This window comes from Neolamprologus brichardi, chromosome 8, assembly GCF_056152115.1.
Source record: "Neolamprologus brichardi isolate AB-2024 chromosome 8, ASM5615211v1, whole genome shotgun sequence".
NCBI lineage: Eukaryota > Metazoa > Chordata > Actinopteri > Cichliformes > Cichlidae > Neolamprologus > Neolamprologus brichardi.
The window spans coordinates 15,358,090-15,380,865 of record NC_142111.1 but is presented as its reverse complement, the minus strand read 5'-3'; the positions used below and the strand labels follow the sequence as shown (position 1 = coordinate 15,380,865).

The window sequence follows — 22,776 nt, the reverse complement described above, 5'->3', positions numbered from 1 at the left end:
ACCATCTGTTGCAGGACTCCTTGTTTGTCTTGCTGAAAAAAGTTCTTCGTGACTTTGGTTGTATATTCTGTGTAGTTGTCAAGCTGCGAAATGATTTTGGGGCTCTGTTAGGCTACACCCTAATGGTGCCATATGATGAACGAGCATCTAAACATTTAAAGTGTGTAGAAATGTTGCATAGCAGTGCACTTGGAGCGTATATATGTGTTCACATGTGTGTGTGTGTGTATGTTTTATCTATTCATAAAATAATAAAATGTGATAATAAATGGATCGGAGGACTCAAGATGTGCAAAGAAGCAATGTAAATTTGGCCTAAATGTAAAATTTGTAATGTGTAATAATGCGTCAAAAATGTACTGCCAATAATGCCTCATGAGATAATACCTTTTCTGATTAATGTGACAGTTCTTAGATTATTATTATTTTTTTACTGCTGTTGTTGTTGTTTTACTTTGGGTTTTTTTTAGCCACTGTGGCATTCATTTTGTAGTTGAGACAATGCGAACATTTTTCCATCATGTTAACAACATGCAGAGAAGCGTTTCTCAGCACAGGGGTTGAACTTTCTCTTTTTTTCTCATGCCTGACTCTGCCCACTCTGCTGCCATTCGAACGTGGCACTGATACACCCACCAGGAGGATTAGGGAAGGTTTAACACCGGTGCCAGCCTCACTCCCTGTGCCACGCCATCCCTCGGCACAGAGGGGGGTCCCGCTTGGCATGGCAAGGTGAACTAGCCTCTGATTGATGGGCATGGTTTCAGCCTGCTACTGTGCTCCCTAAGGCCCGTGCCTCCTTTTCCTTTTTCCTACTGCTGTCTTGGCAGCAGTGCCCAACTCCTCTTCCATGCCAGGCAGCCAGCTAAAGCTCCTGGTGGGCACATCAATTACATAGCGGCACCTCCCCTCTTTTCTCATGTCTATCTGTGGGTCTGTCTACTGTCTCAGACGATGCCAATCTGGTCCCACTCCATTTCCACTGCTGTCTATAGCTATCTCCTGTGTTTGTGTGCGTACTGCTTTATAGCCTACCCATGTTCACAAATACATCTTTGCATATGCACAAATGCACATGAATCCTATTCATGCACACACCCCGTGCTTTCCTCTTAGGCAGGTCATAATGGTTGGTGGGAAAATCCTCCCTAGAGAGCACTCTGCCACAGGCTCAGCTGTACAATAGGCTCAGGTGTGTGCCTGTAGTATGTGCTTGTGTGTGCAAGGCATGGATGCTTTTGCTCTTTAATCTTTTTTTTTTTTTTTAATCTACTGCTTGATTAAACAGCCTATTTCTCTGACTGCTTTATAGTAGAGGGCATAAAACAGTAGAAAAAACAAACAAACAAAAAACATTAGTAATGTAGTGCATTATTTACATGATTATTTCAACCTTCCTTTGGATTTTGCCTGTTAGTTGCTGTTGGCAAATCATGAATCATTTACTCACAGCGACCGTACGCCATCTGCAGTATTAATTTTGCCACTGTCTTACTATAAGCTGAAAAGGCTTTTATTTTTGAAGCGATAAAGGCAACTGTTTCGTTTCTCCTGGAAACGTTGTGATAAATAACCCAAAGTAATTGTTACAACGTGCAAAATGGTAAGTCGGAACCTTAAAATGTTTATACTATTTTAAATGTGCTCGTGTATGTTATATATACACACAAGCATGCAAAAAAAAATTGATACATAAAATTAAAAAAAAAAAAAATAGTCTGGAGAATACACACAAATAGAGAAAGGACTCACCCAGGAGAAAAAAAATCGCTGTCCCTCGCTTGCTATGACGAGTTTATAGTAGTACGGAAGCCCGGAAGGGATGCTGGGAACCTGAAGCGGGGAAGTCGAAGTGCACCAGGGGGGTACAATGGCGGCGGGGCCTGGTGTTTCTATGCAGAGCTGCAGCCCTGCGAGGGAACTTTCTGTTTCAGTTCAGCAGGGAGGAAATCAGACTCATGGTGATCGAGTTAAAACCGAAGAAGTAACGGGTAAGAACGCGACTCGTGCTTTATTTTTCGTTGCTTTACTGATAATTTATTTTGGGACTTGGGCTATCAATGGCTAACTGCTAAATCAGCCCACTATGTTGGCGAGTACTGCTGCTTTTTGTGTATGTTTTATAGATTTGAAATCCATCTGTGGGTAACATATACAAACAATAGCTCTAGATTGATAAATGCGGCTTATCTGTACAAGGATTGGTGTTATTTTTTGGTGCGCTTAAAGTCACGTTAGTTGCTGATCTGTAATCAGCTAACGGCTAACTTTAGCAACTTGCTAACGTCAACTTTCTGCAAACACTGATGATAGGTAGGTCGTGCAAAACAAGGCTCTGAAAATATAAACACCACAGAAGTTTTGCTTACTTATTCAGTGTGTAGAGCAAAAAATGCCAGTCTGTCCATCAGTTTGGCAAACTGTGTAATAAGCTGCAACATTGTAATAGCTCATTATCGACATGTTTTGACAACACTAGACATCCTAGACTAACAGCCTGGTAAAAGGATCCCAACACTTTTATTAAAAGTTGTTTTTTTTTTTTTTTTGTTTTATTTGTTATTTTTCCAAAGAGCTGACAAATCCTACCACCCAGCTAATGTATAAAAATCATGCCAGTCGCCTACCTACGTGAGACATCTGCCTGGAACACAAATAGTACAAGTGGGAGATAGATGATGATAATGATGTTGTTGTCATGCTCTCAGGTCACTCTTGAAAATATCGAGGAAAGAAAGTATTTTTATACTTATATTTGTTACAGTACACATTTGGCTTCCAGTTTGTTTGGAATACGTAAATGATGATAAGACCTACAACACTATTAGACCTCGGGCCACCAGGATCGGCTGAGCTATATCTATCTATCTATCTATCTATCTATCTATCTATCATTGATCAATGGTCTTTGATTAGTGGTCATGTTATTAAACAAATGTACTATTTGTAAGGTTGAGGAACCCTGCAGTCAGCTGAGACTGAAGAAGTCAATTGTGACAAACTGTTTCTCCCGCTGAAAACGCTACATTCAGAACAGAATCCACTTTTTGGGATTCCTGCTGATCTACATTCAAAAACACACACAAAACTTTTTTTTCTCATAGTGTTACACTAAAAAATGTGTTTGTGCGTGTTAAGTTGATATTTTATTTCTTTAAGTTTTGTTTTGTTGTTTTTATTGCCTTAAAACATTGAAGTTACCACATGTAGCTTTACAATGTTTACCACTTCTTAGACAAATGCCACATAGAAGTTTGAACGGGAAGTTTTTGTATAGCCTTTTGACACAGGTGTTGATTAACCTAAATTATTTCTAAACAGTATAGTTTGTGGTTGTGTTTTTCTCAGAATAACAAGGATAATAGAAACGCCCATAAAGATATACAATATAGCTTAACAGCAACTCAAACTGCAGCTGTTAAACTGACAAAAAAATGTGTTTGTTTGATGAAATTAGTTTTTGCTTAGAGGAATAGTAAAAACTTTGTCTTGTTCTAGTTTAAGTACTTTTATTACATAAATATGGTTATTCTGGGTGGCAAAAAAGATCATAAACCTCTCCTTTAAAATGCAGAACAGAATAAGTGTATGAAATTTGCTTAAAAGTTATCTAAATGCATGTATTTCTTTTTTATTTAGAAGCAGAGAAGCAGAGTCGCATGGCTGCTCTGCTGGAGAGGCTTCATGCCAAACACAATGCTTCCCGGCCATGGCAGGAGACCTGCAAGGTTGTTCGTCAGGCTATGGTGAGAGAGAGAGACCTTTCTATAAGTGATTTGTACAAATTTCAAAAGCATTATTTTACATCAGTAAAGGCAGGAAAGAGGCATCTGCAGCAAGGCCCTTATGATAAAATCTGTGGTGCCTTTGTGAATAGAAAGCCAAAAACATCCTCAACTCCATTTCTTGAAACAGTAAGAGGCACCACCTTGTGGTGCAGTTTAGCTCTGCAGAAAAACCAAGACTTAGAAAGACTTTAAGGGGAAAGTCATACAATATATTCTCTACAGTTGTGTAATATACCAGTTTTAGAAGGCCTTAACAACATTATAGACACACACAATACCCATCATGACCCATCTGTTTACTTAACAATCCCACATCAGGTCACAATGTAACAAGTATTCACAACAGAGAACACATTTAATGTCATTAAACATATAATTGCATAAAAGGTATTTTCTTCAGTAACTTAGCTTCTGGATAAGTAAAGCTGTAATGGTGGTGGAATTTACATTCTTGAACCCAGTGGAGCAGGTGGAAAACAAATTTTAGATCTTGTTGATTAAGCACATGTTTTGTTTTATGAACTGTTTCTCTTTCTTTCCACATAATGTGTCCCAGGAGAAACGTGGTGTGATGAATGCAGCAGGTCACCAGCTCCTGCTCAACTGTCTGGAGACCCTGCAGAGAGCTTTGAAAGGTGAGGACGTCAGTTGATTGAAACACAAGGGAGAGCGAGTTGACCTTTTTGTTTAGTAAAACAAACTGCTTTCTTTTTCAGTCTCATCACTTCCCTCCATGACAGATCGTCTGGAATCCATTGCTCGACAAAACATGTGAGTCTCTTACGGTTACAGAGGTTACATGAGAATGAGCTTCTTCATTGGTTGGGAGGGCTACATACAACACATTGCATGATGTTCTTTATTTTACAGTTTTGATGGCATTTATCCATTGTGAACGTAGTCAGCAACAATATTTACATTTTTGCCAATATACTAAAACTGTTTTTAGCTAAAGCACAACAGGAAATTGAGTATAGAAACGTGATAGCATTATTTTGTCAATTTTTTCGCCTTGTTTGTGCAGGCTGGGTTCCCACCTGAGTCCCTCTGGAACAGAGTGTTACATCACAATGGACATGTTTTACGTGGAGGTGCAGCTAGACACCAGTGGCCAGCTAGTGGATGTTAAAGTGGCTCATCAAGGAGAAAGCCCCACGGTCAGTCTAATCACTATGTAGTTGCATAAATTAGTAATAGAAGGCCTTGGTGACACAGGCCTAGAGACCATTCAGTGCACCTTTGCAACCTCCACCTGCTGGGAAAAAAACTAACCAATCACAAGGAGGTTTCCAATAAAGCGCAGTACCAGGAATCTTTGGCAACCGTTTGGAATACACGTATTTTCCCTTACAACCAGTGGTTGCCGGGGGTTGCCAACTGGTCTCTAGGCTTGTGTGACTGGGAGAGGCAAATTACATTAATCTAATTCCACTAGTGAAGATTCAGTAATCTTTTTTTGTATTTAATTCTTGGTCACAGAGTTGTCCTGAGCTTTTTCAGCATTTAAGGTGAGTAGAAAGCACATGTGTAATTGAAACTCTTGTGGATGATAAGAGACAAACCTGTAGTGCATGGTGTTTCATTTCTGTTAATGATTAAAAGTTAAAATTGCAGTTACCTGTTAGAGATTCCTGTTTAATTGCTGATTGAGCCACTTTTGTTTTCTTTTTAACAGGGAAAAGAACTTTGAAGAGTTTTCTAAACATCTCAAGGGACTTGTTGATTTATACAAGCTTCCTGGAGACAAGTAAGTAGGCTTGCAGGCTTTGACGTTTGGTTTAGGCTTATCTAAAAGCACGAGTAGATATTTCGTTCCACGTATAAAATTGAATTTACACGTGCTGTCTTACAGATTATGAAAAATTATCTTTTATTAAATTGTTGAGTTATAAATATGTAATGTATTACTTGGTTTAGGCTTTTTAACTGCTGAGAGACAGGAGAGCTGAAAAGAAAGCAATCAAAGACTAGATTAGTGATATTATTTTTTTATAAGATGCATATGCCATACATCTCTGAATATTGTTTTCATATGTCTAATAATATTTCATTTCTGTGTATTAGTAAACTGAAAACCAAGATGTACATAGCACTCCAGTCTTTGGAGCTAGATCTTACAAAGATGATGCACATGTTTAGGTAAGTTCAATAAGTCTTTGATTTACTGTTCAAGTTGCCTTTGGGATCTTTGGACTTTTCATATTCATCACATTTCTGAGGACTTTGGTTGTATGCTATATGTATGTGCTTCTAGAAAATGTCAAAGCATGTTAAATAATAAATCCCTGAAGATTTAATCAGTTTGAATCTGAATTTGATCATCTCTATTTTAATGCAGTCTTCTTTGTTTTTATGTTTTCTAGGTTAGCTACCAATGCTAATACAGTAGAAACTATTCTGCATGGGAGTGTGGGCTTGCTGACAGCCAGAAGTGGTGGTCACCTTGTTTCTCTCCAGTGCTATGTGTCCCCTTATGACATATTTGAAGAGGGAACAGGCACACAGGTCAACCTAATGGACAACAATGGCAAGTGCATGCAGGACATTGATGACCTTATCAAGAATCATCTACCAGTCACGACCTATGTAACTTACTGGATGCTTGTTGTTACAGTGCCGCGCTCTCTGGGTGTCAGTGTCTCTGTTACAATTGAAGGAACCTCCTCTGTCTATAAGCTTCCAATTGCTCCACTGATCACAGGATCCCACCCTGTTGACAACAAGGGGTAAGAACATGTTCACCAGTGTTTACAAAGTCCTCCAGTGAGCAACACTAATCTGTGTAAAACCTGCAATTATGCTATACTGGGAATTGTTTACAAATTCACCACTCTTGCAAATATTTGGCAGTTATCATGGGTAATTGATTTATTTCTCTTTATTTTAGGACACCATCCTTTTCAACTGTGACCAACTCCAACTGTGTGGACCTGCCAGCTTGTTTTTTCCTTAAGATGAACCAACCCACGCCCTTTTCACTCTCTTTTATCCAGAGGATGGGCAATGCTACTTGTGAGTTTACCTAATGCATGTTGTATTCACTATTCATTAACACACATGGAAAATATCATTCTTTATTTGAAAGGTTTAACCTTAATCTCTGTCAATTTTTTCCCAGCCATCCCAGTGTTTGAGACCCCACCCACCTTGTCACCTCTCTACCAGTTAATTGTCCAGAGCCAGCTCCAACGTCTTGAGGAGGGCAGCTCCCAGCCTCCACCCCCACACAACATGCACTTTTATTCTGTGAGCAGACATTACGTGCCTCCACAAATATCAGCGATGTGTTGTAAATCTCTATAATCTTTTAACTTGCACGTTATTTGGTTTAGTTAAAGGTCTGTCCACCTTCGGTGGTTACCCCCAACCTCTTCTTTTGGCTTTAGAATTGTCTCCGTTACTTGTATTTATATATCACAATTATCACAATTTCTGTCATTGGAAGTATCTGAAAACTTCTATTTTGCTGTCTAAGGTGTTACCTGATCAGCAGCACTGTTACTTCCTGAATGGCGATGCTCCAGTGCAAGATGGTCGATCTCTTCAAGGAGCACTGGTGTCCAAGATCCCCTTCCGCCACCCGGCACAAGTACCATTCTTGTTGGATATCATTCGGCATCAGGCAGCCTATAACACCTTGATTGGCAGCTGTGTGAAGCGGACTTCTATCAAAGAAGGTAGATGGCTTCTGATTTCCTGTATTTATTTCCTGTTATTAACATGTGCTCTGTTTTCTATCATATTACATTACTTATAATAAGTGTCATTGTTATTTCAGACAGTGCAGGCCTGCTGCAGTTTGAGGTGTGTCCTCTTACCGACTCAAGTTTCAGCGTTTCTTTCCAGCATCCAGTGAATGAGTCCCTGGTCTGTGGTAAGCACATACTTTTGCTCTTTTTTTCTGGGAGGTTTTGGGGAATAAAGTTGTTTCACTAAAATAGATACATTTAAAAAACCTCACAGCAAACATGATGTTTTGTAACAAGTGGATTTGACACAAATGTCTTTATACAACTTTTTTTTTCTCCCCAGTAGTCACTTGCTACAAATACTTGAAATCCTGATAGAGAGCTTGACGTTGAACTTTAATTTGTTTATATTTCATATATTCATTTTTAAGTCAGAGGTTCTGACTACTGAAATTGATGTGACACTGTTGGAGTGGTTGATATTAATTAATTATGTGGGAAATTGGTCTTCTCTGATTGTATAGTGGTTTTACAGAGAACTGTTTTTTTACATGGTAAATTATCTTAGGTTGAGTATTTAAAGGTTTCCCCAACTCATTGCCCAGAAACACAAAACCAACAATTGCAAAGTTTTTATAAAATTGCCATTGGGTTAAAGTTCAGCTAAACTGGTATTTATTATTTTAACTGGGGGACTCAACACATGACTGCAGCATGTTGAACCTTTATCTCAAACCTATGTTTGCTGTCTGTCTTTTCACTGTTGGCTGATATAAAATGTTGACTGAAAAAAAAAACATCCTTGCAGTCACTTCACGGTTGATTAGCAGGCAGCCACTTTGCACTTTTAGCTTTGGAGTAGATTGCAGTCTACAGGGGTTCATGGGTTAATCTGCTGGAATATCTTTTGTTTTTTGTGTAACTCTATTCTATGTGGTCTTTTTCCTTTAGTGGTGATGGAGGTGATTGACTCCAGACAGGTATCCTGCAAGCTATATAAAGGAGTGTCAGATGCTCTAATCTGCACTGATGAATTCATCACCAAAGTGGTCCAGAGGTGAGATACTCACCATAACACCATAACTGTGTGGTTATGCACGGTTTAGTACATGGTTGGTAATTGTTTCCTTCCTCTTGTAGATGCATGTCCATCCCTGTAACCATGAGGGCAATTCGAAGGAAAGCAGAAACCATTCAAGCAGACACTCCAGCCCTTTCACTAATTGCACAAACCGTGGAGACTATGGTGAAAAACAACCTTCCACCCTCTGGTAGTCCCACCTATAACATGGTAACAGCTGATGGATCTAATCCCATGGGACTGCCTGGGCTTACAGGGGGCAACACACCTACTGGAGGAGGGCCCAATTTTACAGGTCCAATCACTTCTCTGTATGGGATGTCCCGAACTGACAGGCAAGCTCAAGGAGGAGAGTGCCTAACCCCAGGAGCTGTGGCTAGCCAGCAACAGATGCAGCAACAACAGCAGCAAGGTCAAGGCCATTCAGATGACTATAGCAAAGTCACACAAAATCCCATACTAACAAGTCTGTTACAGATAACTGGAAGTGTGGGTTCTAGTCCCAGCTCCCAGAATGCACCACAGCCCCACCAAACTCCACCTCCAACATCTTCCCCTGCCAGCAACACCAAGAATCACCCCATGCTGATGAACTTGTTGAAAGACAATCCCACTCAAGATTTTGCTTCCCTGTATGGGTCTAGTCCATTAGAGAGACAGAATTCTTCTGGTTCTCCACGGACAGAAGGCATGGGCGGAACCTGCCCTGGAGGTAACACGAAGGGAAAAAAGAAGCGCCCACGGGGGAATGAAAAGGGTGGCATGCTGCCTGGAACAGCTGCTGGTGTTGGAGGCGGTAGCTTAGGCATGAAATCTCAACAGTCATCTTCCATGCCACAGCACCACCAGCACCATCAAGTCACTCACGAGGATGATTTCCACCGTGAGCTCCTCTCTATGGATGTGGACGCATCTCAGAATTCTATCTATGATGTTAACCTGACTAGTGATGGCTTAGACACGCCCCATAGCATTACTCCTGCACCAAGCCAGTGTGGAACACCACCATCTGGTCCCAGCATGCCTTATTCACAGTCTCATGTCCAGTCTCAGCAACAGCAGCCACCAGGTACCGTACCACCTCGTATGGTCCGTCTCTCCAGCTCTGATAGTATTGGACCTGATATCACAGAAATCTTGTCAGATTTACCTGAACAAACTGGCAAAGGCAGTGGTGGGAGCCATGGGCAGCATCCAATGGGCAGCGGTGGGGAGGATGGAGGCGCACTAGGTACCCCTATCCGTGACTCTTCGAGTTCAGGTCAGGGTAGTGCAGTGTTTGACTCAGCAGATATATTCAATACCAACAGCAATGAGAATCCCTTCACAGACCCCGCTGACCTGATTGCTGAGGCGGCCGGAACTGTTACCACTCCCACCAGTGACTCTTCTTCTACCAACTTCTTCCCTGATGCCGCGGACTTTAACCCTGACCTTCTTACCTCAGGCCATGGTTTCTCCCAGAGTTACTTTGATGACAGTTCTCCAAGTGCTGATGGAGACATGGACCTTGTCAAGGGTTTTGGGGGAGGTAGCCAGCAGAATACCCCATCAGGAACGCCTCAAAATCCTACTCCACATGGACAGAGCACTCCAGAGCCTTCACTAAAGGACCCTTTTGATATTGGGATGGTGTTTGGAGGCAACAGTGGTAGTGGTAAACCACTTCTGGGACAAGCTCCTGATTTAGGAGACACACATGGTGGAGGGTCCCAGAGCCCCCTTTTGAGCATGGGCCTTGGAGGAGCATCTGGTGAACCAAAAGTTAAACAACAACAGGTTCTCATGCGGCCAAAAGATGAGAATGGGGGCAGCGGTGGGAGCAGTTCTGGGATGGGAATGGGGAGCAGCTCAACAGAGGGAAAACAGGTGAAGCGTAGCAGGACGCCATCCAGTGAGGGAAAATCTAAAGATAAACCTCCCAAACGCAAAAAGCTCGATCCTGATGGAAAATCCCCTTCTCACAGCTCAGGGGGACGACCTTATACACCACCTAGTGGTGGCTCAGGCTCTGGTAGCAGCATAAGTGGAGGCGGTTCCAAGTCTCCTGGTAGCTCAGGACGGTCACAAACCCCCCCTGGAGGTGCCACACCTCCAATTCCCAAAATCACTATTCAGATCCCCAAAGGGACCATAACTGGGGGCAAAACCTCTTCCCATAGTGGATACACCTCCAGCAGTTCAGCCACAAGCAGCACAGGAGGAACTGGAGGAACCAGCAGCAGCAAAAGCCATCATTCACACTCCTCGTCCTCTGGAAAGATCAAATCCAAGGAAGGCTCCATGACACAAGGCAACAGCTCCAAACCAGGGAGTGGAGGAAGTGGGCCATCCCAGTCTAAAGGCTCCTCCCAAGGGATGGGTGTTGGCAAGCCAGGATCTTCACCAATCACCAAACATGGCCTGTCTGGGCCTGGTACTGGCGGAGGAATAGGAAGTGGTAATAAAGTTAAGCCTCAGGGGGGCAAGCCTCCTGGTTCACTTATGAATCCCAACATAAAGCCCAACATTTCACCTTCCCATTCTCGTTCCAGTAGCTCTGGTGAAAAATTATCCTCCCCTATGAAGATGCAGCAGTCCCAGGTTCCAGGAACTCCACCTTCTTCCAAGGCCAAATCCCCCATGGGCTCAGGAGGTGGCAGCTCCGGAGGGTCCAAGTCTTCTTCCGGTGGAGGCATGAGCTCACAGAAACCAGCTGGGGGAAGCTCTTCATCTGGTTCTTCATCTTCTTCATCATCCTCCAGTTCCTCGTCATCTTCAGGTTCAGTTGGCTTCTCAGGAGGCTCTCAGTCTCAGTATGGCAGTGGTGGAGGGGGAAGTGGTGGAGGTGGTGGAGGAGGCAGTGCAAGTGGGGGTGGAGGTGGCAGTGGTGGAGGGGCTGGCCAGAATAATGCAAATAACCCAAACGCCAAAGGAAAGTCTCCTAGCCGTAACAAGAAACCCTCTCTAATAGCAGTCATAGACAAGCTGAAGAGTGTTGGAGGAGGAGGAGTAGGGGAGGATGGTTGTGAGGTAGGGCCACCAGTAGGGGGAACTGGTTTGTCATCTACTCCTGGCGGTGGGTCTGGAAATGTTCCCAGTGGGCCTTCAAACATGGCACCGTCCAAGCATGTCTCATCCTCTCAAAGTAGTGACTATAAGCGGGAAAAGTCTGATAAAGAGGCAAAGGCAAAAGTGTCAGTGTCGGGGGGGAGCAGTGGGGATAAAAAGTTGATGGACCCAAAAACAGGTGGGGTAGGTTCGACTGCTTTGGCCAAGATTATAATTAGCAAACCAGACGGTGGCTCTCCAAGTATCAAGGCTAAAGTGACCCTACAGAAAGCAGGAGAAGGATCTAGTGACAATATGCGTCCTCAGATTTCTAGCCTGAAAGCTTCTCCACTCTTCAGTGGCTCGACTCCCAAACATGACCGCTCCTCCCCCAGTCACAGCCGCTCACCAGGATACACCCCACTTAACCAAGATAGTGAGAGTGAGTCAGGAAGCAGCTCAGTGGCTGAAAAGTCTCACCAGAACAGCCCCAGCTCGGACGATGACCAGACCATGCGCCCACTTCCTCCCCAGGACTACATGAGCTCTATTCCCCTTAGCTCAGGTGAGAAACATAAGAAACACAAGAAGGAGAAAAAGAAGCAGAAGGAGAGGGAACGGGAGAGGGACAGAGACCGAGAACGGGACAGGGACAAAGAGAAAAAGAAATCTATGTCCATGGGGCCGTCTTCTCATCCAATAAAATCGGACAGTTGGTCAAGGTCTCCCATCTCAGCTTCAGATTCATCTTTGTCCATGTTAAGTTCAGATCGGCCTTCCCGGCCGAGCCCAATGTATATGAGAAATGAAGATGATGACCTCATGGACTCAGCCCTCACCGGCAACCTTTAATTTGATGTAGAAAGTGCTTTGATTTTACTCATTTGTTGTCAAATTTTAACCCATTCCTTTTAAAACGTAAAGTAAACTTCTATTTATTTTAATCAAGCTGCAGATTAGAGCTGGATATAGGAATATTAAAGCTCTGTAGCTGATCATTGAACTGTTAAAGCTGTATTTTAGTTTTGTATTTTACTGTATGAATACCGATGTATGATGTCGGGGAGGTTAGGATGCCAGGTGTATGTGAATGTGAACACTACACATAAAAAGCCACCTCCGAATTGAGAAGTTAACCATTTTTGTCTTTCCTGTGATGTCAGATGTTTTTATTTTTTTTTAGTACATGTTTCCCCATTTCTTTATCCATGTAATCCATCTACATTCTGCTTCTGTCATAAAAAACAATGTGTTGCTATTATACAGTATGACATCTATTGGAAGTTATTGTAAAGACCGAAGGGTACAGCATTTACTTGCCTTGTTTTTCACAAAACCTTCAAATTTGTAGATTTTTGATACATTTTAAATTGTTAACGAGTAAATTAGTGAAGGTAAAAAGACTGTAACTGATAATGATGATGATGCCGATGGTGGAGTAAAAGAGACATGCAGTTATTTTTTATAACTGGAATTGTTTTTGAAGGTTGGAATAAAAATTTTACATGTGAACCAATTTCCTCATATTAATGTGTTTTGGGAGATTTGATTACTATAAGTTTCTGTCAAACAAAAACACCAGTCGCAACCATTTAGAGAAAGCGAGGAAAGTGTCCGTGGCACTAGATGGCAGCAGTGTATCAGGCTCTATTTCTGGCTGCAGAATTACAGGGTGCGTTATAATGAGTCATTTTCCCAAAGGTGTTGAGGTTAAATGGATTTTCACATCTTTATTCACAGGTATTATAAAGGATGATTTGTAGATTCAGAGTGCAACTAAAGGGTTTTTCTTTGCTCACAATGGGCTCATTTTGAGCCTCCAAATTGACAGAACTAAGAGATGTTTATACTGTCATGTTTAATATCAGCAAAATACTTGTGTTGAGGCAATCTTTCTAGGAAACTAACCGGCATTAAGACCTAACAGTACAGATATACCAGAATGAGTTTGTGTAGTTTTTTGGTTTGGTGCTTTAAAGAAGTATGACTTTGTAGCACCAGATACATACCTTTAAATCAAAGCAACGTCTGTGTATCACTGTATGCACATGGCCACTGTGCGTTCTTTTTTCCGTCATTGCATTTTCTGCATTGTCTTTGTGAAATGATTGGATGTAAGACATACAGTCTTTAACAAGCAGCTGAGGTGTACTTAGTAAAGCAAATATCTAATCAACCAATAAGATGACAGCTCAACTCCATGAACTTATGCATGTAGATGCCCTGCTGAAGTTCAAACTGAGCATCAGAATGAGGAAGAATAGTGACTGAAGGGACTTTGAATGTGGCACAGTTGTTGGTCTCGAGGGTTTAAAGTGAATGGTCTGAAAAAGAGGGTGGTGTAATGGTGTGGGAAATATTTTCTTGGCACACTTTGGGCCCCTTATTATCAACTGAGCATTACTTAAACACAGCCTAGCTGAGTATTGTTGCTGACCATGTCTGTCTCTTTATAATCACAATGTACCCATTTTCTGATGGAGTCATGATGGAGCTACACATAAAGCAAGGTGATCACCCAAGAAGACTAAAGTTGTGGTCAGACCAACATCACCATCCATAGTAGCAAACTTCCAGCACAGCTCAAAAATGTGTTCGCTAAATTAGACTTTAAAAAATGGGGCAGTCTGAAATGTTGGGTTGCTGAGTACTCTGTAATAAAATTTGAAATTGTCAGGACTTTAAATTTGTATCTACATTGCAAGGAAGAATGGGATTATTCATGCCAAAGTAATCAATTAATAGAGGAGAAATATAAATAAATATTATGTGTCACGTGACCAGTTCTAAACTTTCCAGTAACACTGCAGTCAAAGGAGCTTGGAAAAACTGACTGAGAACCTTCACAGAGATATTCCAGTAACATCACACGGACCTTTAGTCAACATCAGGCTTGTGCCCGAGAGACGATAAAAGACTTTGCACAGAATGAGAGGATTATGGGAAGAAAAGGAAATATGTGGGTATATTCCAAGCAGTCAGAAAGTGTGAGTGACAGGGTCAACAATAGAGAAATTAGCTGTGCTGGAGAAAAAAGGCAGATCAGCAGTTTCAAAAGGTTGGCAGGGAATATAAAGTCAAAGAGCCACAAAGGGAGGAATGGAGAGAAGCTCGCAGCTGGAGGATGGCGAAAAGATGGCCTGGTAGAAATGAGAATATTGATTATAAAAACTTTGGCTGAAAATGCCACTTTAGAGGCTCAAAAAGGAGTTCAGCTCTGGGCTACTGTCCCCATAATGAGGGCACACATTCAACATATCGTTTTAGGATGCTGTTTTTTTGGTGTAAATGCTATGATTTACATTGATTCCCATGACTAAATATATCAACTGTGTTTAAGGCTATCAGCAAACTGTCTCTACAACATGTCTCTACATATACTGAATTAAATAACGTGAAAATAAATGCATCTCACAGTTTTGTTTAGTTTTGAAGCCAAAATGTAAAAAAAAAACCCACAAGTCAAATTCCTAGCAGTCATGAAGAAAAGATGCAAATAGGTGCTTCTGAAAGCTGAGACAGAAGAGGAACAGACTGTGCTGCAGCTCAATAGCAGAAAGACTTGATTCCTTTATTATTCACAAGGACATGATAAACCACAATGGCAGTAATGACATTCAAGCAACCTCCTGCTGTGGTGGCGTAGGGTACTTAGCTGCATATGACACTCTGCATTTATCCTTTGCAAATATACAGTACAAAGGATCAGATGACTTCGCTTTGGGGCCCTTCAGATGGGGCACTGGGGACATAGACAGGAATGTGAAGCCAATCAAGGTGCACATGGTTGACAATGGCGTTTTTTCTTATTCTTTTTCTAAATCATTTTTTTAAATCATAAAATAACCCTATTAATTTGTGGAAGCTATAAAGTTTAGCACTGGCTTCTGGGGGGAAAAAACCCTTCAAAAAACAGCCAAGTCAGCAAACCCAAGGAAAAGTGAGGTAATGTTTCAGAGGATCAGCTTGCTAAAAGGTTTGTATCAAAACTTGGTTTCATGTGTTGTCATTTGAGACATGAGAGGAGGCAAAGGTTAAAAAGATATTTTTTCCATCCATACAGGAATATGTCTCATTGATTTTGTAGAATATCAGCAAAATGATGAAGTGATTTGATTCATCAAAGTGCTGAAACTTACTGAAACTTACTGCAGATTTGTTGGCTGCACATCTGTGATGTGAATCTCCTATTCACCACATCCCAAAGGTGATCTATTGGATTGAGATCTGGTGACTGTGGAGGTCATTTGAGTACATTGAACTCATAGTCATGTTCAAGAAACCAGTTTGAGATTATTTGAGCTTTGTGACATGGTGTGTTACCCTGCTGAAGATCGGTACAGAGTGGTCATAAAGGGACAGACGCGGTCAGCAACAATACTCAGATAGACTGTGGTGTTTAACAAATGCTTAATCGTGACAAGATTAAGCATTTGTTAATTGTGACAAGAAACTATCCACCACACCATCAAAACACCTGGAGCCTGAACCACTGATACAAACTAGAATGGATCCACGCTTTCATCTTGTTAACACTAGATTCTTACCCTACCGACTAAATATTAGACACTGAGGTAGACCAGGCAATGTTTTTCCAGTCTTTTGTTCTTAAATTTGGTGAGGCTTCAATATGCATACCATTCTTTCTCCTTTGAGATTATTATGTGGAAAAATCTCAGCAGCAGTTTCTGAAAAATTAAACCATGCTACATTTAACATCACTAAAATCACCCTTTTTTATCCATTTTGATGCTCAGTTTGAACTTCAGCAGGTTATCCTGACCGAATCTATATGCTAAAAGGCTCATTTACACCACTGAACCCTGCTCTCAAAAACTGACATAGACATAACACTAACTTTCACCACTTATTTCTCAAATCCAGATACACAACGTTTTAAAAACATGTTTAGTGACTTCTTCTGTAAGTTTGGAACTTTACGTCACCGTCTTGGTTGGTTGGTTGCGGTCAATAGACTTAGCTAGCTTCTGTTACCTACCTAGTAACAGAACCAATAACTTGGGGGAATATAAGGACACTAAAACTAAAAATCAGCTTAAGGGGATCACTTTTGTGCTGTCCCTGGCTGCAACAATGAGTTTTATATATAACCAAGGTTAAATATAACCTTGGTTATATATAACCTTGGTGTCCACTTTGACACTCTGTCTCCTAAGCAGTAAGTGTTGTTTCGTTGTTTGGCTAGATGCACTGACGGGAAAATTCACCTGGATGATTAGATACTATTTTGTGTCCCCTGGAGCTTTATTCTTTTACTCTGCAGCACCACCAGCCAAAAGCTTAATGACAAGATACAAATTACCTGCCAATTGTTAGCATCTGATGTTGTTGTTAAGCTAGTGCCACTGTAGCTGATTGCAGCCTGGGGTGCTAAGAATCTTTGCAGCCCAGAAAGGATGCTGGCCAGATTTCATGTTCTGCTGATTCTCTTCACTATGATCCTGTAGTACTCATAATTAATTTCATTTCTAATTCCACCATTATTCTGTTCTACATAATATGATTAAGAATTCACTCTCCTCTCCTTTAGAGTTCCCATGTCTGTTTTGTTTCTTCCTGTAGCTCATCCTACACCATCCCTCTCTCCTTCAGTGGCTCTACTTTTGGTTTCTTTTGGACTCCTTGCCTGTCTTCGTGTGCTGCAGTCAGGCTCATCTGTCTCACTTGCTGTTATGCAGCACTGTGCATCATTTTCTTTCCTTCCCAGTTGTAGCAGATTCCTTCAATTTCAGGTGTGTAAGACACACAAGGTGCAGCTAGGGAGATGACTTCAGCAAACTGCGGTTTACCCTCGAGCACACAAGGAAGAGCTGCAGTTCACGACTGTTGATGAGCTGTATAGCATGGAAATAACCTCCCAGCTTATCCTGTAGATAAGCAAGCAAGAGGGAAGCAGTCATTTGCCAGTTAGTTAAGCTTTATAGCTGCACACAGTCAGCTTTTGGAGGCAATGGAGGAGGAGAAGGGGTTAGAAGAGGGTGAAAAGAAGTAAGAAGTCAAAGGAAAGATGGAGGAGAAGAGAGAGATTTATTTATGCTGCATCCTTAACTTGGGATGTTATTATAGCACAATAAGAGCTGCAGACAAAGTCCAGATTATACTGTTTGGAGTATGCAGCAGCTTATAGGCTGAATCATTTTATCAGTACTGAGCGTAACCCGCCAAAAAAAAGAGTTTTATATTTATCAAGAATATTTTTAATTTTTCTCCATGTTGCTGTGGTTTCACTGTGCCAGTAATTAACATATTTGTGTGTGCAGACATGTAGATCAGCATCACTGAATATTAATTGTTCTGTTGAGAAATGGTAACTGAATGGGCTGCAAGTGAAATTGAATTTAACCGCTTTTCTTAGGCAAGTTGCTGCAACTGAAGCATGAAAGCTGTGGATTAATTTGTTGATGCGAATTCCATTATTCAAACCGCTTATGCAAGTTCATCAGCAGTTTGCAATTTCATTTTCCGTCCGATAGTAAAGTAATCATTCTTGCTTTAACCGAAAAACAACGGCGAGCAGAATCACGTTTCCTTCATGGCATAACATGCTTTGAGGGAAAAATTTATGGTTGTGTAGCTTTGCAGGTCTTTTTAAAATGCTGTGCTGAGGAAATTTTCCCTAACTGCATCAAGTTTTCAAGTAATGCTGAGGCAAACTGAAGCAAGCGGCTGTAAAACTGTGTCGCTTGTGAAACATCAGCAAAAAGGAAGGAAGTGAAGGTACATCTACAGTTCATAGCCACCGTGTCACTATGCATTTCACTGTGTGCTTTCCCTTTTTAAGAGCTGTTTACTGTGAGAAATCAGAATGAAATATGCACATGACTCAGTTAAGTGACTGTAATACTAGTCTATACTGTCATGAGTGGCAGAAGAGGACCTAAATGTAGACTTCTGAGGCAAAAAGAAATAAACAAACAAACAAAACCAACATTTATTTAGCTGGACTATTGAGTCCATAGCAGAAAATTAATTGCAGAATCCAAAGAAGCCTGACAAACAATAAGACAAAGGCAGACAACTCTGCAGACACAGAATAGCAATTGGGGCAGAGTGGAGACATCTGAGAGACACAGCTGAACTAAATCAGATAAGACGTGGTGAGGTAAAACTAAAACATGGCACCGGAGACAAATGACTATCAAAACAAAAACAGGAAGTAACAAGACAGAAAAACACCACACGGAGACTCTAAGACTTCACAGGGAACAGAGCGCAGGTAAAACACAATGTAGCCTCAAGGACTTAAATCTATCTTATGATAACACAAAAAACCCCCAAAATGGATAATCCAGAAACACAATTACACAAATCACAAATAAGAAAACTCTTAACAAAGGACTAAAAACAGCCCAAAAACCCAAAGCGCTGAGTCAAAGAACCCAGGACCACATAAACACACAGAATCATTAACAAGCTCTAAGAGTCAGACTCATTATACTTTTTCTCTTGTATAGTGCTTAACAAATTTGTTTGACCACCACACAGTGGAAGGCTTATATCACATCGGCCCCAAATGAAAATTTGAATGATTCTGTGATGGTTAATCCTATACTATGTGCTGAGCACATACTAATGCACTAATACTAAAATCTAATAATTAGCCGTAACCACAAATGTTCAAATTTACTGTTTTACAAAATCCTAAAAAATGGTAAAGCACATTATTTTTTTTAGTAAGATACTTGCATTTCTGAATAGATGAACTAGTTCTACTGGCTAAATGTTGTGCTTGAAGTCCAGTGTGCTGTCTCAAATTTGGGAATCAACACGTGAATTCAGATTGTTTTTTATTTAATAAATAGCAATATGTGTCTTAGTTCTGAACACAAATGTTCAGAAACCTCTGCAAATGTTTGCATTTCCCGTTTTTATTACAGGTGGTCTAATAAATGAATTAAGCAAATGTATATATGCAGCATTATATCTCTCTATCTCTATCTCTTTCTCAAAACCTAAAGAGCTGTGGGCACCTGTTTAAACTAAAAGGCAGGTATTTGTGTCAGAGCGGGTCACTTGGCCCTTACACCACTTGTTTGGGAGTCTATTGTCTCTATACTCCCAGTGAGGCTGGGGTGTGAGTCAGCAAGTGGCAGTGCCAACCCTTTTTGGCATGTTGAACACAAATCTCAGTGTCATTCTGGCCAGCTGCCTATCCTCTCCACCTAGTCTTTTCTTTAGCCATCTCATCCCTGACTCGCTCACAGAATCACTGCTGCTGACAATCTGGTTTTTCTTTCAGTTACTCTATTGCTGTGTACTGCAGACGCATAATGTACTGTGTCCTGCTCCAGAGTGAGTTCGATCGACTTTACAAGAAGACATCTTTTGAAAGTCTATCATATTAGTTATATTTTGCTCTCATGAGAAAGAAAATATTGCTAAATTGTAAAGATATATTAAAGACTCTCTCCACTTAAAATTAAGTTTATAACTTTTCACTAACATAGTGATACCAAAAGCTTGTGTTACCTACAGTTAGCGGTGCTTTTTAGGTACACAGCAAGTATATCATGTATTTTAAAAAGCTGTTGTGATTGCATCTCATAATGTCTTCTGCCAGCATTTATCAGACTCATGGCTAAAATGATAAAGATTCCTACCTTCCACTGCCAACATCACCTCAAAACGCAAAAAGGAGTTTGCATCATTATCCAAAGTAAGAAACCGAGTGGGTGTAATTGTGGACGTGACAAATTTTCACTTAGTTATGACCTTACTCAGTATGAGCAAATGACATTTTGTTACTGTTGACACACACACACACACACACACTGTAAACACTTTCATTCCACATCTCTAAAATGTTTTCTTGAACCCTCAGCCTTAAAGCTGTAATGACCAAACAAAATAGCTTTCATACTGGGCTGGATCTCACAGGGAAAGAAAAACACATGTAATCATTGGCACAGAGTAAATTGAGTAAATCTTTAGGCAACAGCAGTCTGTGAAGAGACACTGTTTGGCACAGTAGAACTGCCTGTGAAGCTAAATATAGCTGCCACAATTATTCCTATGCAGCATCAGCAATCGAATCTAGTTTTGTATGTCACATCTTCTTCTTCTTCTTCTCCCCCCTTTAGGGATCACCACCATGGATGATCTGCCTCTGTCTCACTCTGTCTCTCTGTCTCACTCTGCATATCCTCCTTCAGTCCATCCATGAACCTTCTCTGATTTTTTCATCTCTCCGCTGCTCCATATTCAATCTATCCTTTGTCCAGTATATCCACTACCCCTCTTCTGCACATGTCCAAACCATCTTAACCTTGTCTTCAAACTAGTCAACCTGAGCTGTCCCTCTGAAATATTGATTTGTAAACTTGTCCATCCTGATCACTACCAATAACAATCTGAGCATCTTCAGCTCTGCCACCTTTAGCTCCAAACTCCTGTCTTGTTAGCGCCACCGTCACTAAACCATACATCCAAGCAGGGCTGAATTGGGTTTGAATTATATTTGATCCCCTGTCTTTTCACCACTATCAACACCATTAGGTCAAATTGTAGATAATATAAGTTATTGACAATAAATACTTTACTGTATGTTTATCTCGCAGCCATCATGTAATGGCAGTTCATTTCTTTTTCATGTCCTGCTCCCTGAGCTTGTAGTGAGCTGTTACTCAGCAGGTAATATGCTTTCTTGCTCCAATTAGGTCAGAATCATTTTCACATAATCAGATTATAGTCAGACAATTTAATTTCTTGTTGTTAATAACTTCTAAAATTGTTATTAAATTATACCGTAGTTAAAGACAGGTCTGCGTTTGCTCCACATGTCACCGTGTCTGTTTGCTTCTGCCTCGTAACACAAGAAAGGATGAGTGTGAGTCTTTGATTCATCTTACAGTCAGTTACCTGAATAGTGTCGCACTGATGTTCACAACAGCTTTTTACTGCAGGGAAAATGACACATTCCTTGTGACTTCATGACAGTTGCGGTGTATAAATAAATCATACTGTTTTTAGCAAAGTTTGACATCTTTTTTTTTATATTTATATTAAAATTTTTTTTTAGAGGACCGCATCTACAGTGTGATCATTCTGAATGAAATAAGATTTCATTCTCTACACTTGAGTTGGTTCCTTCTCTCATTTCACCATCGCTACTCTCTCACCCCGAAAGTCTCACTTGGATCCTTTTTTTTCATGATAGCTCACACTTATATATTTCATAGTTCACACCTGACCTGGTAGAGCAAACACTGGGGACTCTGTGTTTTCACATTGTCATTAAATACTGTCACTTTGTGAATAGAATGAAAATAGAGAACCACACATGAAGTTGGACTAAAAGAAAGGAAATAGATCCGCTACAAGGCAAAGAAAATTTAAAAAATAAAATAAAATCCACACAGAAAAAGTGGGCCATGTATTCCATGTGGATCAAGCTAGCAATGAAAAACTCTTCAAAGTGATAAATAAAAAAAACAAGGCTGTTTCACACATGAGCAAACGTTTGCTTGTTATATCATGAAAGAGATTTGTCTCCTATCAAGAATTAGTAGGTTAACATTTGACCCAGATACAGCAGAGATCTGAGGTTGTTCATTACATCAAAGACTTTAAATTAAGCTTTCTCATTTAAATAGAAAATGATCTTTAAAATAACACACTTTTTCACTGAGTGGCTTTAAGGCTGAGTTGGCCTCATGAGACAACTGAAATATGCAGCTATTCAGATTCTTAATAATCTTCCTAAGCTTGTTGCACTTGGCAACTTTTTGTGCTACAGTGTCCAGCATTGTTATTTCCGTCTCTTCATAGAGAACCTTTAGAACTGTATGACATGTTTTTATTCTGTGAGCAGTTTTCTAAAGATACCAAATCCTACATACTCCCCATTACACAAAACCATTTAAAACTACAGCATCTCTTAGAGATTAGTTTAGTTTCCAAGAAGTAAGTTTGTGTTGTGATAGCTATTTCTGCTCTCAGGCTGTGTTGGCAGCAAAGAGATTTGCACTGTGTGCAGCACACGAGATAACATGTGACTGTCCTTAGTGACCTGCACAGGCTGGCAGATACTCTCAGACTTTGCTATGTAACTGCTGAAAGTGTCTGTTAATCTATGCTTAGTCTGATCAACGAATTTAGCATTTCAATCCTACTGTCATCGCTTTTATAATTGTCACACTCACAGTGGTAAGGTTTTATTTAAAGGAAC

The 22,776-nt window shown here is 40.7% G+C and overlaps 1 protein-coding gene across 2 annotated transcripts; it reads left to right on the top strand.

Annotated features, from left to right (window-relative positions):
- Window positions 1–1,831: 1,831 nt before the first annotated feature.
- med1 (mediator complex subunit 1) lies at window positions 1,832–13,100 on the top strand. 2 transcript variants are annotated; one of them, XM_006791186.3, is made up of 16 exons: window positions 1,832–1,991; window positions 3,640–3,746; window positions 4,345–4,423; window positions 4,505–4,559; window positions 4,813–4,945; window positions 5,268–5,296; window positions 5,464–5,535; window positions 5,853–5,927; window positions 6,152–6,315; window positions 6,403–6,514; window positions 6,676–6,800; window positions 6,907–7,034; window positions 7,264–7,465; window positions 7,567–7,662; window positions 8,429–8,534; window positions 8,618–13,100. In XM_006791186.3, exons 1-16 carry the CDS (start codon window positions 1,871–1,873, stop codon window positions 12,438–12,440), a joined length of 5,427 nt encoding a protein of 1,808 aa, XP_006791249.1. In that variant the 5' UTR covers window positions 1,832–1,870; the 3' UTR covers window positions 12,441–13,100. The 2 variants fall into 2 exon arrangements, with proteins under 2 accessions (XP_006791249.1, XP_087700812.1); XM_087844686.1 differs by lacking the exon at window positions 1,832–1,991 and adding an exon at window positions 2,290–2,313.
- Window positions 13,101–22,776: the final 9,676 nt, after the last annotated feature.